Source organism: Etheostoma cragini, chromosome 1, assembly GCF_013103735.1.
Source record: "Etheostoma cragini isolate CJK2018 chromosome 1, CSU_Ecrag_1.0, whole genome shotgun sequence".
In the NCBI taxonomy this organism is placed as follows: domain Eukaryota; kingdom Metazoa; phylum Chordata; class Actinopteri; order Perciformes; family Percidae; genus Etheostoma; species Etheostoma cragini.
In genome coordinates, this window is record NC_048407.1 from 22,930,314 (window position 1) to 22,944,764 (window position 14,451).

At 38.2% G+C, this 14,451-nt stretch overlaps 1 protein-coding gene across 1 annotated transcript; it reads left to right on the top strand.

The window, feature by feature from the left end:
• Window positions 1–6,659: 6,659 nt before the first annotated feature.
• vps26a (VPS26, retromer complex component A) lies at window positions 6,660–12,767 on the top strand. Its single transcript, XM_034871621.1, has 9 exons — window positions 6,660–6,908; window positions 8,143–8,292; window positions 8,712–8,787; window positions 9,262–9,418; window positions 10,601–10,765; window positions 10,879–10,985; window positions 11,213–11,314; window positions 11,428–11,537; window positions 12,122–12,767. The coding sequence occupies exons 1-9, from the start codon at window positions 6,906–6,908 to the stop codon at window positions 12,236–12,238; spliced, it is 987 nt and encodes a 328-aa protein (XP_034727512.1). The 5' UTR covers window positions 6,660–6,905; the 3' UTR covers window positions 12,239–12,767.
• Window positions 12,768–14,451: the final 1,684 nt, after the last annotated feature.

Consider the following 14,451-nt stretch of genomic DNA (forward strand, 5'->3'; position numbering starts at 1 on the left):
TGGCGGAAAAAAAACTGCTAATGCTTAGGACCAGATAATTTTCATGCTAAACTTGCTGCTGTGTGTTGAGAAAAAGCGGTGGTGGCATTACTTCCTGGTCTTACACATTAGTGAAGAGGAGAAACACCACTGAAGCCTGTTAGGTCAACTGCCACTTTACCCTGTTGCAGAATAATGCTGTAATCTCCTGAAACACTCTATTACAAAGATCACTCTTTATAATTGTTGCATCAAAATAAACAAATGACCATCAACAACCATTTTTTCTCTCTCTAGGAGCACCTAGAACTGCTGTGTATAAGTTTGTGAGATGTACCCCTAAGGCCGACCAGGCCAACTGCGTGACCCAACAAAGTCCAGAAATGGCGTGGACTCCAGACCTACCAGCCAAACTGCCTGCTTCAACTGCACAGTATCTGTAAGTATTCATGTGCTGTCTGCGTATGTCTGTGAGTGTGAGAGTGTACAAGGTTGGGATGTGATGGTTTTTTTGCTCTGTAAATTGCTCAGACTAAGGCGTGATTGTCTTTGTAGCTGTGAGTCTGGAAAAACAAAACAGTCATGACTGTGATAACGTACTGTTGTCAGATAAATGCAGACTTTAAATATAGAAATGCTGATGCTGGATTGGATCAGTTACCTTGGTTAATTCTAGCAAAACAACCTCTGTCCGCTTCTATCTCTGTGTGTATACATATCTTTTGTGTGTGTGTGTGTGTGTGTGTTTGTGTGTGTGTGAGAGAGAGTATATAAGTATGAGGTAGGTGGCCAAAAAAAACAAAATAGAAGACAACGTGGAGGGATAAAGAAAAACAAAGGGACTCACAGAGAGAGGGCAGAGAAGTTAGAGCTGGAGAAAGAAAGACCTAAAAAAAATCATGATCTATTTCATGTAGTCATGCAATGCAGAAAGTGTTGGTCTATGGCTGGTTGGTCAAAACGTTTTCTCTGAACTGTAAGATAATTTAATACAGATCATTTTATTTTGCTTACAGATTACTCTAAAGTAGATTGACTGAAATATTTGTTTTTGTTAAACCTTTCTTAAACCTAAAAAAGTTTCAAACTAGTATGTCTTAAGCAGCATATACTGTACATCTAACCCTAATCCTTTTGGCCTCTGGTGGTGTTTTTTTGGTTCTCCATGACCAACTGCTTCACAGTTTCAATTACTGTTAAATCATCCAACAACAACTAACTTTAACATTATATACACTCTCTGTCCAGATTGTTCCATTTAGTTTAACTTGAACTTCAAAACTGTGACTCTTGGGAATTATTTAAAACCCCTGTGCTCACGCGGACCTATGTTCCCAACTATCAGACACACTTCCTCAGCTTAGAATTACAGTAAAAAAACGCTAAAGATTTCACAACCTCATCGTCCTTTTCCACCTGACTCACATTCAATGTGAGTACACAAATGTTGAAATGATATAACATGCCCGTCCCTTAGCCATGATAAATTAACCTAAAACTTATCCGTATACATTTCCAATATATACCTGAGGTTAGTCACGTCTCTGGTCACGCAACTGATAGAAACATCTCATTTGTTTGTTTGCTGCTTTCATGACTGTACTAACGTTACAGCTGTAGAGTGCAGGCTTTAAGTTTTTACAGGTTTATCTGGCAATCCGGCCTGGCTGTCTAACTGGGCAGTTGATAAAAACACACAGGCCAAAACACAAAGAGAAATTCTGTCTGGAACGGAAATTACAAAAGGTGAAAATACTGGCATTAGAATTTTTGTCAGAAAAGATAGTATTTCAACTTTGCATATTTCCTTAATATCTTAGACTTAGACTTAGACTTAGCGTTATTAATTCCTTTGGGGTAACTCCCGCAAGGAAATTAAAGTTACCAGCATCCGATACAGCATGAGAAGGGGAAAAAAGACAAGAATACAACACAAATCACAATAACAATGATGATGATGCACATGACCTGTATGTATCTGATGATACATTGGGGTAGTTTTTGGATTTATTTCAGTAAACATATTACATATGGGACCTTTAATGAGCCAGTTAAGAAGTATGGGTGTGTGTGTGTGTGTGTATGTGTGTGTGTGTGTGTGTGTGTGTGTGTTATTAGCACATATGGTACGTTTGAAAGAATTTCTGTTTTTATGTGTGTGACTACTGAGAAACTCTGTATCACAGCTTTGGCCTAAGCCCTCAGTTTCCTCTTTTATGTTTCATCTTAACCAACATCAATTTTATCTGTTAATGACTTATATTCAAAAAAAGGAAACTTCAAAAATGAATACCACAAATCATATTGGGGGGCGGGGGTGTGCGGAGAATTAGGGGTGGTGGCACAGTGAAGATGACTTTGGTGAGGGAGATTGGGGTTCAATTCCCACTGCAATACCAATCAGCCAATCTGTCTCTCTGCAAGACACTTAATCCCTAGTTGTTCCATAGGCGTGTAAACTCTGACATGTAGCAATTGTAAATTGCTTTTGATTTAAAAAAAAAACGTCAGCTAAACAACATGTAATTTGGTTGTGATGCATCTTTTAACATTTCCAAAAATTAGATTTAGGATCAGAGACTTGACAGGGAAAAGAGGCAAGGAGTTAAGAAGAAAGAAGGTAGCAAGTGGAAAGGATGGTAAAGTGTTGTTACTTGGAGTCTTATCTGGCCTCTCACATCATTTCAACTTGCTTGAAGCAGCAATGGCTACAGCAGCAGCCCTCCCCTTTGCAGCTTGCCTTGAACAGGAAGTCAGAGGGAAGTGTTGAGAGGAAGTGGGCAGTGACGCCTGTTGGGCTGCTACCGGTCTATTGTTTCGTATCAGCGTATGTGTCACATTAGTCCGACACTTATGTACGAGAAGTACCAGATACCATGTAAAAGAAAGACAATAATTAAACTGGAAACTGTCATTTTCTTTCACTGACTGGTTTCATTCAAATTTATACTGCTTCTAGAGTTACTCTATAAAAGAAAAGACTGTTTGCTGATTTAAGTTTTCTTTATTTTTCACTTGCTTAAAGTGAACCAAAAGCTTTAAACAGTTAACATACCTCTGTTCTTTTTTGGAGTAATAGTTTCAACACAAACAGTATCATTAGTCATTTCATGTCATCAGTATAAAGAAACATAAACAAAGCAACACACAACTTTGGAACCAAAGCCCCCCCCTTCACTTAAAAATGTGTTTTAGGTGTTGGTACTGTCACTGTATGTCACAGAATTATATGTGTGCAGTAGGGCTTCAACTAATTGCATCAATTATTTTCTTTATTATTTGTTTTAGTCAATGTCATGACTTCAACTACAGCAAAGCCGATGGAATGTGTAATGTTTTGTTTGTGAAATTGTCTTACTTGTGGGTTTTTTATGCAGTGAAAATGTCAATGATTATAAGGTTACATGGTAACATGAATATTATTTACTGAAAGGATACATGTGAACAGCCTTCTAAAAAAAGACAGCTACAACCTGCCAGACTGCATACATTTTTAATATCTGAATCTCATTCTGTTTCCAGAAAGGCAGAGCCTGAGGAGGGTGAGAGTCCACCAAAGGAGGATGAAGTGGAGTTAAAGATGGAAGAGGGCGAAACGCCATCGATGAGTGAAAAGGAGGATGAATCTGTAGAGACTGAGGACGGGTCTGGAAGCTTTGAAGGCTCTGCAGCTGAAAGTACATTCATGGCAGACTGGGCCTTTGTGCCTGCTGAGAGTGAGACAGGCTCCGGCGAATCCAGGACAGAGGAAGACGACATGCTATACAAAGGTAATTTTTTAGGAAAATGCTCTTGAGTTGCAAGTATCCAATAGTTTTTTTAAGGTCCTCCTTTTTTTCTGCTTCATGTAGTCTGATCCGTGCTTGTTTCTCTGCTTGTAGTTGGGGTTACGAGTGGCATGAGGCGATTGTTCCCCAGCAGGTCTCTGGTGGGTGAGGCAAAACCAGCAGAGCAGGAGCTGAGAGAAGATCACCTTCTGCAGCTGTAGACTGTACACACACACACACACACACACACACACACACACACATACACAAGGCTAGCATATATTTAGATAGTAAAAAAAATATTGCATCACCACCTGGTGGTTTAAAAACATGTTGCTCGGACGAAAAGTGCTATTGGCAGCAATAGCTCTCTTCAGAGGCAGAAGAACTGTAAATAATGGAAAAGTAGCTACTAAAGTAAAAGTATGGTATGCATTATTGAGCTATATACACACTTTAATTTTGTTTAATTGGGCAGTGACCTCTATTTGCGTTTTCTTGCGGAAAAGATGTATAAGTTGGAATATGCTTTTTACTATAAAATGTAGTACAACAAGATGTTTGCCTTTGTCCACGCATTGCTCATTCTATGTTGCTGTGGTTCCAACCATTTCTGTTTTGGAGCTATGAGGCATGTGTTCCCTTGACACACACACAGAAAACAAATATTTATATTATCTGGTCCCTTTGTATCAAATGCTGTGACACTTTACACTTACCAAGAAGGGTTATGCAACATATTTAGGGAAACATCTGTTCTGCAAAGTTGAACAAGAGAATCTTGCACACCCAAAACCCTCAACAATGGATTCACACAATCACAACCACTGTGAGCTGAAACATATTAAAAATATGTATTGTGAACTTGCATGCATTTCAACATACTCTGTTGTCTCATTTGCATTTGAAATACAATAAAGGATTTATATCAACAGTATGAATTGTGTTTTTTCAAAACTGTCACGCTATCTCTGTTTACTTGTTTACATTATCTCTGCAGTCAGTTGGGTAGTTTGGATAGTTACAGTTTTTGGAATGCTAGATTACAGTCAATCAAACACTGCTGATTGCAGTTTTAGCTGAAAGCCTATAAGCAAGTGTCATGTTTTAGACTAGTTAGTGAACATATACAGTATTTATATAGAGGAAGCCCCAAAAATACCTTTATGTATACAAACACCAAATAAGAATGAAACAATTATCTGTTTGAGAGAAACAAGTAAAAGAGCATAGATACCAATATGTCCAGGTCAGATGTCTACGGTTACATACACAACTACAAAAAGAAGTAAAAAACACAATATCTTTACAATAGTAAAATTGCATTCTTACTGTTTTTGAGAAAGTAATGGCGGTAAAAGCATTGGAAACCTCACATTCATTAGTATTTAGAGATGATGCAGACATCCAATGCCGCATGATGCTGGAGAGAGGCCGGATTAGTCAAACTATTCTTTGTTACTGTAATGCCCCTTTAGTTTTTTTCCAGTAATTCCATAAATTACTACAGACAAAATACTATATTGAAGCAAACTGCTGATTTTCATTCCTTCTTGTTTACCTTACTTAAAAATTGGTCTGTTATAAAATCGATCTATTTTCTTTTAAGAAACCATTGAGTAGTTTGAAGTCACTCAAATTGTTCAAATTGTAAGGATGAGAAAGTTAGTAATTTCTGTATTGGTGTTTGATTCTAGTGTTTTTACTCTCAGTGTGTTCTGAGTGGCAGTGTGTGTTCTCAGTGAGGAGAATTCTTAGTGTTTGGTGCACTGAGCCTGTTTTGAGACATGTGTTAAGAGTTGTGTTGCTTGGAAAGAGTTTTGCAGGTGATGTGAACTGTTTAATTCAGGTGACTGTTGGTAGTGCAGTCTGTAGTTAGAGTTTTGCACATGTAGCTAATGTAGTGATGGGTGAGCAGAGTTTTATTGAGTTGTCCTCTTCTGCTCCAGCCTTCACTTTTCTACTTTTTTTTTAATATTAAAGAGATTATCTTTGGATGCTTTATAGTTGTATCATTTCCAGTTTTTTTGCATAAATATTTCAACTAAAATGGTTTTATAAATCTACTTTTTTAACACAAAGAGAATATGTAATATGCTTTACTGATCATGGCTACTTACTTAGACATTGTTCATTATATGTTATGTTATTACTCATATGAAAGATGAATATGAGATGGGACATTACAGTAAGCTTTTAGGACAACAGCTGGACAAAGCCAGTACGATAAAATTACAATAGGCATTGTCTAAATTCCTCATTAAAAACAAATGTGTACACTAAACAACATAATAAACAGAATAATTAGTGGAAAGCTATTTTAAAGGGTGAGTAATATTTTTATCAACATCACCAATTAAAACCAGATAATTTGTATGGGAGATTTTATTCAAGTATTACTTTATCCCGCATAGGCCTGTACTGTAGTGTATATATTTAGTGTATATGTTGGCCGACTCAGACAAGTAACCACAAATTGCAGTAGATAAATGCCAAAGACATGTCTGAAGAAATTTAGAAGCAGTGTCCTTATTAGTCTGCAGCCAGGGAGCACTGATCTTTAACTGTAAAATAAATGTCTCCCTCAGTAGCCTTCATATTTTGGTCACACATTTTTTTTAAATAACCAATTTAAGGGATCCCTATCAAAAAAAGGTGTGCATGTTAAAAATCAAAACAATATCTAACAATATATCAAGTTTTTCTCAAAAATGTATACATAGACTATATATAAAGTATATGTATTGGCCTAAAAACGTCTGTATGATCATGCTCTAATTGAAGTGGCATAAGGATTCTGTGATTGTCACTAGAATTAAGTGAAGTTTATAATGACATAATGAACAATTAAATAAACAAAGTAATTACTCCATTGGATGTCTGCTCTGCTCCCAACATTAGTCATAGATTTGTTTCTGGATCAAGCAATTGTAAAACCAAGTCACTTAATATTTTTCTAAATAATATAGCTACAGCATTGTGAATAGTGTTTAGGTGTCTTCAACCTCTGACTGTGTCCCAGGAACGTTTTTAGCCTCCTCCCCCTGACAACACACACATGACCCGGGTCACATGAGCCTTGATACTACCTCCTGGTTCAGACAGACGGGCTACACGGATCGAGGCTAGCTGTTAGCTTCAACTGTCTACACGGCCGACATGGTGAGTGTAAAAACAAGCGTCAGCTGTTTGAAATGACCTGAGACATTAATTCATAAAAACCCAGCCTTTACACGGACCCTCAGTTTCACTCGACAGCAGCAATGTAATATGTTAGCCTGACAGGAAAGCTAGCTGGGAAGTAGCATTAGTACGAGGCCGTCTCTGCTTTCTCAATGATGTTTTGGCTAGCTAGCTAACGGCCCTGCAGCTTTGGTTAGCAATAACTCTTGTAATTGCGTAAATGCATTCATGTTTATAGGATAAACGTTGATCGCTTCCTGATTTAGTTAGTTAAGGACAATTGCCGGTCGAAACCGACTTTGGAGCTCTGTTGCTATGTTAGCTCTTGTGAAGCTCATAAGGTTGATTTCGGAGTTTCTCCTAGGATGTCTCCTAAATTTATCTAGGAATTCCTCTTAGAGGATACAGTGAATTAAAAGCATCCAGTTCGTGTCCAGGCAGCGACTGGTCTACCATGGCATCTTGATGATTGCGCTGATTGCTTCAGATTTGCTTCATGCTGAAGCATGTGTTTGTGACTTTGTGCCAGCTCAGAGGAAAATAATGTGGCTGTGCAGCTGGTGATAAGTGATGGCGTTAATGTGTAAATAACAGATAGGGAGTAACTGTGGGTGATTTACATGGTAACAAATTCAGACTGGGACTGTGTCCAAACTAGCACACCCATCAGTCCTATTCATGTGCGCGGGCGCGCGCGCACACACACACACACATACACACACACGTTAAACTTAGCTTTGGTGGTATGTGATCATGCAGTTCAACAGTAAACTCTAATGTACTTAGCTCCGTCTGTTTTACCCAGTCTATCTTTAAAGTGCCTTTAAACTAGAATGCTGGCCGAGTCCTGTCCCAATTATTTGTAATGTCAGCCTGAAAACTGTGACTGACATTCTATTTTAGTCTCTTGGTTTAATAAAACTACATTTAAAAGGAATCTTAAAATTTGAAAAAAGATGTCAACTGTCGCTTTGCTTGAAATGTTCAGTTTATTTTTGTAGCTACAGGATTAATGTAGCAAGGAACTTTTCTTCTGTCCACAGCAACTCCTAATATAATCTGAATAAAGCTAAGCCTTTATTCAGTATCATTAACGTATTATTCTGAAGAAGAAAAAATTAGTAAACTCAGAACAAATGGTCTGATGCATTTCATAGATGGCATGTTTCTGTATGTAATACACTATTTGCCATGCTGTACTTTGTGTTATCAGAGTTTCCTAGGAGGTTTATTTGGGCCGGTGTGTGAGATAGACGTACTGCTGAACGATGCAGAGAACAGAAAGACAGCCGAGTTGAAGACAGAAGATGGCAAAGTAGAGAAACACTACCTGTTCTACGACGGAGAGTCTGTGTCTGGCAAGGTAAACTGAGTTTACATTATTTATAAAGTGAGATTCTGAGCTGCACGAGTTTCAGTAAGGTGGTCCTACACAACACAAAACAAAGCTTAATTTAAATTTACTGTCCCTGTATTTGTTAACAGAACTAAGTCAGCAGATAACAGACTTCTCATCCACACCACAGTCTATTCTTGGATCCTGTCTTTAACTGAGCCCAGTGGGAAATGATGGTTCTTTTGATATGTGTGCAATATTTGCTCTGACTTTGGGAGCAAGCGAAGCCTTTTAGTTTGTTTAGGATCCACAAATGTATAAGCAGATATAGCAGCTTTCTTAAGTTATATTTGAGCATCCAATTAACAAGGGATAGTTATTGTCAGAGATGTTTTTGTGTTCTGTAAAGAGAGGATACTACTCAATATCAAATATTTCCTCTCCAGGTGAATCTAAATGTGAAGCAGGGAGGAAAGCGACTGGAGCATCAGGGCATCCGCATTGAATTTGTTGGACAGATAGGTAAGCGTGAAGAGGTGCATTTATAACTCTATTTACAGTGTATGGAGAGTTGAATGTTATTCACGGTTATGATGAGCTTACCCAACTTACTTGCTCTGATGTTAGTAGGTTGGTGCTGATGGATTTATTTCTGTTCAACACTTATAACCTCTAAATTGCTTTGTGCAACTAGCTCCATGAAATATTTGAAATTCTAATATGCCTTAAAGCTAGACAAGTACATGTCAACAGTCAGTTGCTGGCTTTGTCATGTGGCTATAAGGTTTAACAAAGCATGTGGTCATCATGTGCAGCCTGCCATAGTGGAGCTAAACCCTCCCCCCAACCAAATCTGCAGTAGGAGGAGGGTGACGAGAGCAGTGTGTTGAAAGAGCGTGGAATTGATACTAAACTAATGCATCAAACTATTTGTAGCATGTTTTAGCTGTCATGGATTCTACACCATCACTATTAATCCACTCTGCTGTATTTCAGAGCTGTTCTCTGATAAGAGCAACACCCATGAGTTTGTGGACTTGGTGAAAGAGTTGGCTCTACCTGGAGAACTCACCCAGAACCGGAGCTATGACTTTGAGTTCATGCAGGTGGAGAAGCCCTATGAGTCCTATACTGGAGCGAATGTCAGGCTAAGGTATATTTATTACATAATGCAAACTGCAGGTTCTATTATCATATCAATCACACAGGGTGAATTTATGACACCCGTGTGTTTAAGTTTAATCAATTGTTTTTGTTCTAAGCAAACATTTTGTTAGCTACAGGTTTACAAATGTAACCGTTATACGATTTTCTCTTCTTTCTTTTAACAGTGTGAGCAATTGTAGGATCATGTGATTTTAACTTCTGTAAAAAAAAAAAAAAATCTTTCCAGTTACTACCTTTTTTTTTTTTTTATGAGAGAGTAAACTTTTGGAACACAATACCAAACCCTTTTTAATTTGTAATGCTCTGCTAGTAGTTTTAAGTCAGGAGTTGATGCGTAGCAGTGCAAATCATCCTGTATAAATCACAGCTGAAAAAACAACCAATTATGTGACCATTAACCAATCATGATTTGCGTAGTCTATATTGACGTTTCATATTCGAGTGCCGCAGGAAATTCCACCAGATGTCCCTAATTGTCGGCCAGATGTCAGTCACCTTCCGCGTTTTTTATGTTGGCATTCTAAACTCCGGTGAATTTCTGAGGTCTATGGTAAACTGCTCCTCAGATCTCTGCAGGGTAAATCCAGACAGCTAGCTAGACTTTCTGTCCAATCTGAGTTTTCTGTTGCACAACTAAAACAACCTTTGAACATACACTTTCCACCTAAACAAGTTTCTTCCCGAGGTTAGTTTGCAGCACTGTTGCGCCGTCTGTGTGCTGTGTGGACTAGCCAGACCCTCGCCTGCAGTGCTGTGGAGGAATGTGAAAGACTATGTTTTAAATGATGTAATGTTTTAAATGGGAAGTTGGAGTGATGGGAAATATATCAGTCAAAATTTTGTCAACTGATTGATAATTACAGTAAAGGTTTAGTTGCAGCCCTTTGCTATTAATAATATATCTTAGAAACAGCCCAATTTAACTGGATTTGAATCAACAGTACATGAAAATTGCAGTGGCTAGCCAAAATATGACCAAAACACATGGGTTGTTTGAGTTAAGCATGCGCACATGTGAAGGACAAAGAAACGACTCAATTTTATTTTTCCTGCAAATTTCATATGGTCGTCATAGATTGACACGGAGTGGAATTATCTTTGGATGACAGCATCTTCAGCATTGTTTCGGTCCGACACGTAAAGCTTGCGTTGTCTGTTCTTCTCACAGGTATTTCCTCAGGGTGACAATAGTTCGTCGTCTGTCTGACTTAGTGAAGGAATACGAGCTGATTGTCCACCAGTTAGCCACCTACCCAGACGTCAACAACTCGATCAAGATGGAGGTCGGCATAGAAGACTGTCTGCACATTGAGTTTGAATACAATAAGTCAAAGTAAGACCAATATAATATATTTAACTTTAATGGTGAAGTCCTTATTGCTCCCTCACACGCCCAAAATCCAAATAAGTCAGTTTTTAAGCAGCTCCTCTCGGTCTCTTTGTTAGATACCACCTTAAGGATGTGATTGTTGGGAAGATCTACTTCCTGCTGGTCAGGATCAAGATCCAACACATGGAGCTACAACTCATCAAGAAGGAGATAACCGGCATAGGTAGGAATCCAGGGTAAACACATGTAAAATGAAACTAACACAGATCGGACATGTGAATGGACCAGCACCATGACTCTTTTAACTATGAAGTTCATCATTTTTAAGGTTTCTCTACCGTAAAATTCTGTAGTTGGTTTACTCTTCTATAAAGTCTCAATAAGAGAAACCTCTGTCAGCTCTGCTCCACTTTACCTCATCCTATCACATAATATCTTCCTCCATTTTAGGTCCCAGTACTACCACAGAGACAGAGACAGTTGCAAAGTATGAAATAATGGATGGAGCTCCAGTTAAAGGAGAATCAATCCCCATCAGACTGTTCCTGGCAGGTAAGTTTCCTTCTCTTCTCTTCTCTTCTCTTCTCTTGCAGTTACAGGTAATAATAGTATATTTGAACTGAAAGATTAGGCGATAGCATATCCCATATTCTGTTTCCTTACAGGATATGACCTGACACCCACCATGAGGGATGTCAACAAGAAGTTTTCTGTACGCTACTTCCTTAATCTGGTGCTGGTAGATGAAGAGGACAGAAGATACTTTAAACAACAGGTAACACACTTGCAGACACAGCAATGGTATTCTACATCAGCAGTGATGATAGGTTTTCAATGTAGTGAGTCCCTGGTTCCTTACCTAACGTTTTTCACCATTCTCCCAGCAAACGTCCCGGAATACAATCTAAGTTGCCCTGAAATGAACGTGGACCATCACAAATTGAAAAAAATCTTTGTTTTTTTAACACATGATTCGATTGAGCCTCAACCTTTATATTTAAAATCCTTTGAAAAGATTAGATTAGAGACTAGTTTTAGGGCTTTACTACAAAGTAGTCTATCTGTCGAGCCTATTACAAAGTTGATTCGTTTATTGATGATAATGGTTGGCACAGCAACAGCCCAAGAAGTGTAGCAATGGCCAAGAAAGGCACTGCTACCAAGCAAACATGAATTCAAACAATGCAGGATTAAAATATTGTCTCTGCAGATGTTTTATAACAAAGGAAACACATTAAACACATTTGTGAAATCCAATTGGCTTGGGTGAGAAACACTGAATGGGAACACACCCACTAGACTTTGAATTGGGATTACTGTAAAATTTTCATTCCTTCATTCTTCTGCCTCTGTGTTTAGGAGATTGTTTTGTGGAGAAAAGCCCCAGAGAAGATCAGGAAAAGAAACTTCCATCAGCGTTACGAGTCACCTGAGCCCCGAACCCAGCCAGTTGATGCAGAGCAGCCAGAGATGTGAAGGTGATGCTATGAACTGAAAATACACACAGACACACACCAACTCTTCAGTGCTGAACAGCCAGAGGTGTGAGGGCTGCCACACTGTCTCCCTGGACTGAGAAATGTATACATGAATACATATAACATACCTTCAGACATCCCCGTCACCACTCCACAGCTTCAGATGGGAGCTGTCCGACCACCTTCACTCTCTTCCCATGGACTGAAACACACTTGCATACAGATGCACAAGCATACCATCCAAGAAGGTTGAAAGCTGAATGTCAAGGCTGGAATGCAAATCAAACAGACCCAAGTAAGGAACAGTGAGGCAGCCTATTTTATCTTGGCGTCTCCGACTGAAAACATGCATACATTTATACACAATTGAAGCCATACAATCTCACTTTGCTGAATGCATAATAAAAAAGGAGCAAAGAGGACACGGCTACAGACCACTATACCACTCCATTTATCCCTTTCTTCTGCAACAGGAGCTTCTTTTGTGTGCATATTTGGACAGCACTTATCCAGGACTTTCTCTTCTCCGCAACATTTCTAGAGTCTGGATGGGCTAGCCAGTGATTTAAAGTATTTATGACGCGGGGATCAGCCTGAACGAAGAACATGACAAGCTAAGCCATGAGTCAACACATGCACTCTGCGTTTATCCACAATAAGTTAGTTAAAGTTATGATGTTGCCACTGTGCTCTTGTTGATCCGTTTAACTGGGAAATCAAGAGTTTCCCAGTTGATGGTAAGTATGTTGCAACAGTCCACAGACTGCTTCTTCCATGTACTGTTCCATGTCCGTTTGGTGCAACAAATGTCCATCTGAACATAAATCTCATCTTATATTTCATCTTGAAATGCGGCTGTTTTTTGATAAAATTAAAACGTTACAATTTTGAATGTCATTTATTTCATAAAATAATTTAATCATATAAAATTTAGAGCTGCAACTAATAATAAATTGCATTATAGACTCAGCTGCATATCTCAATTCATTGACTATTTGTTTAGTCTATAGAATGTTGATAAAAATTGTTTGACCAGCAGTCTGAAAATATTAAATTTACAATTACATAATGGAGAGAAACACAGCCAATGCTTACATTGGAGAAGCTAGAACTGGAGAATGTTTGTAGTTTTCACCTTAAAAACGACTGAAACATTTAATCGACCATCAAAATAGTTAGTTAGTTCACAAATTGATAAATTGCAGCTCTAAAGTTATCATACATTCAAAGTTGCTACTTGTAAAAGATTATTGAGCTCAATAGAACATTACAGTCTTTTGTTAAGATGAATATTTGATGCAGTATTCCCTGATGAGGTATGTCTTCTTACTAAAGGATTTCCTCCAAACTGATTTGGCGATTCACCCCTAGGTTTTCTTAAGTCCAGATGCTCTCTGGTACAGGGCCTTTTGCTTGATCTTTAATCTGCTGTTTATTTATGACTAATCTTAAAGAATAGAAACCATTTGTTGTTTGTTGTCCCTAAGATATTTTAAGGGTCCGGTCACCCAAATTACAAAAAAAGGAAAAGAAAATTCCAAACCAGGTATTTGGAGTTATATTTCAGTGCCTTTAGCACCAAAAATGTAATTCCACGGACCTCCATTTTATTGGGATGGAGGGTGAAATTGTAGAGAGAGAGATAAGAAAACTGAAAATATGTTTATATGAAATATGTTAATTTGTAATTTGGGTAATCTGAATCTTCAAATTCTCTCTAGTCAGTCGATGTGAAAAATTGAGTGTCTTCAATATCTTAAATTCAAAGGTTTGAAAGTTGAAGAAGTTGTTTGGCTACTTTTACCTGAAAATGAATGAAATTTCCACTTTCTTCATTTTAGCTTGCAGCATTTTTTGAGCCAGTTGGTTTGGTATAAGTAGAATACTAATGTTAAAAAATGGCTAATGTCTGCTATTGCAAGCACTAGAAAGGATCCTATACCAATATACTGTAAAATCCAACAATATTCCACTGTGACGCTCAGACCAGACAGTTTAGGTTCTGCATTAAAGAGACACACTCACACACACACACACACACACACACACACACACACACACACACAGAGAGTATAATTTGTCCTTAAGCTCTGATCTTTGTCCAGTTTTGCACTTTCCCCTCCGATGCCTAACTTACTTTGAAAGGGGCATGGAAGCTTAAACTAAACTTCACTCAAGGACAACTTCACCTCATAGCTCTCTTGTGTCTAT

Excerpts from the sequence above, each read along its gene's own strand:
- vps26a (XM_034871621.1), top strand. Across the intron at positions 10,986-11,212 it reads GAAGGAGATAACCGGCATAG|GTCCCAGTACTACCACAGAG; the intron begins GTAGGAATCCAG and ends CCTCCATTTTAG. Across the intron at positions 11,315-11,427 it reads CATCAGACTGTTCCTGGCAG|GATATGACCTGACACCCACC; the intron begins GTAAGTTTCCTT and ends GTTTCCTTACAG.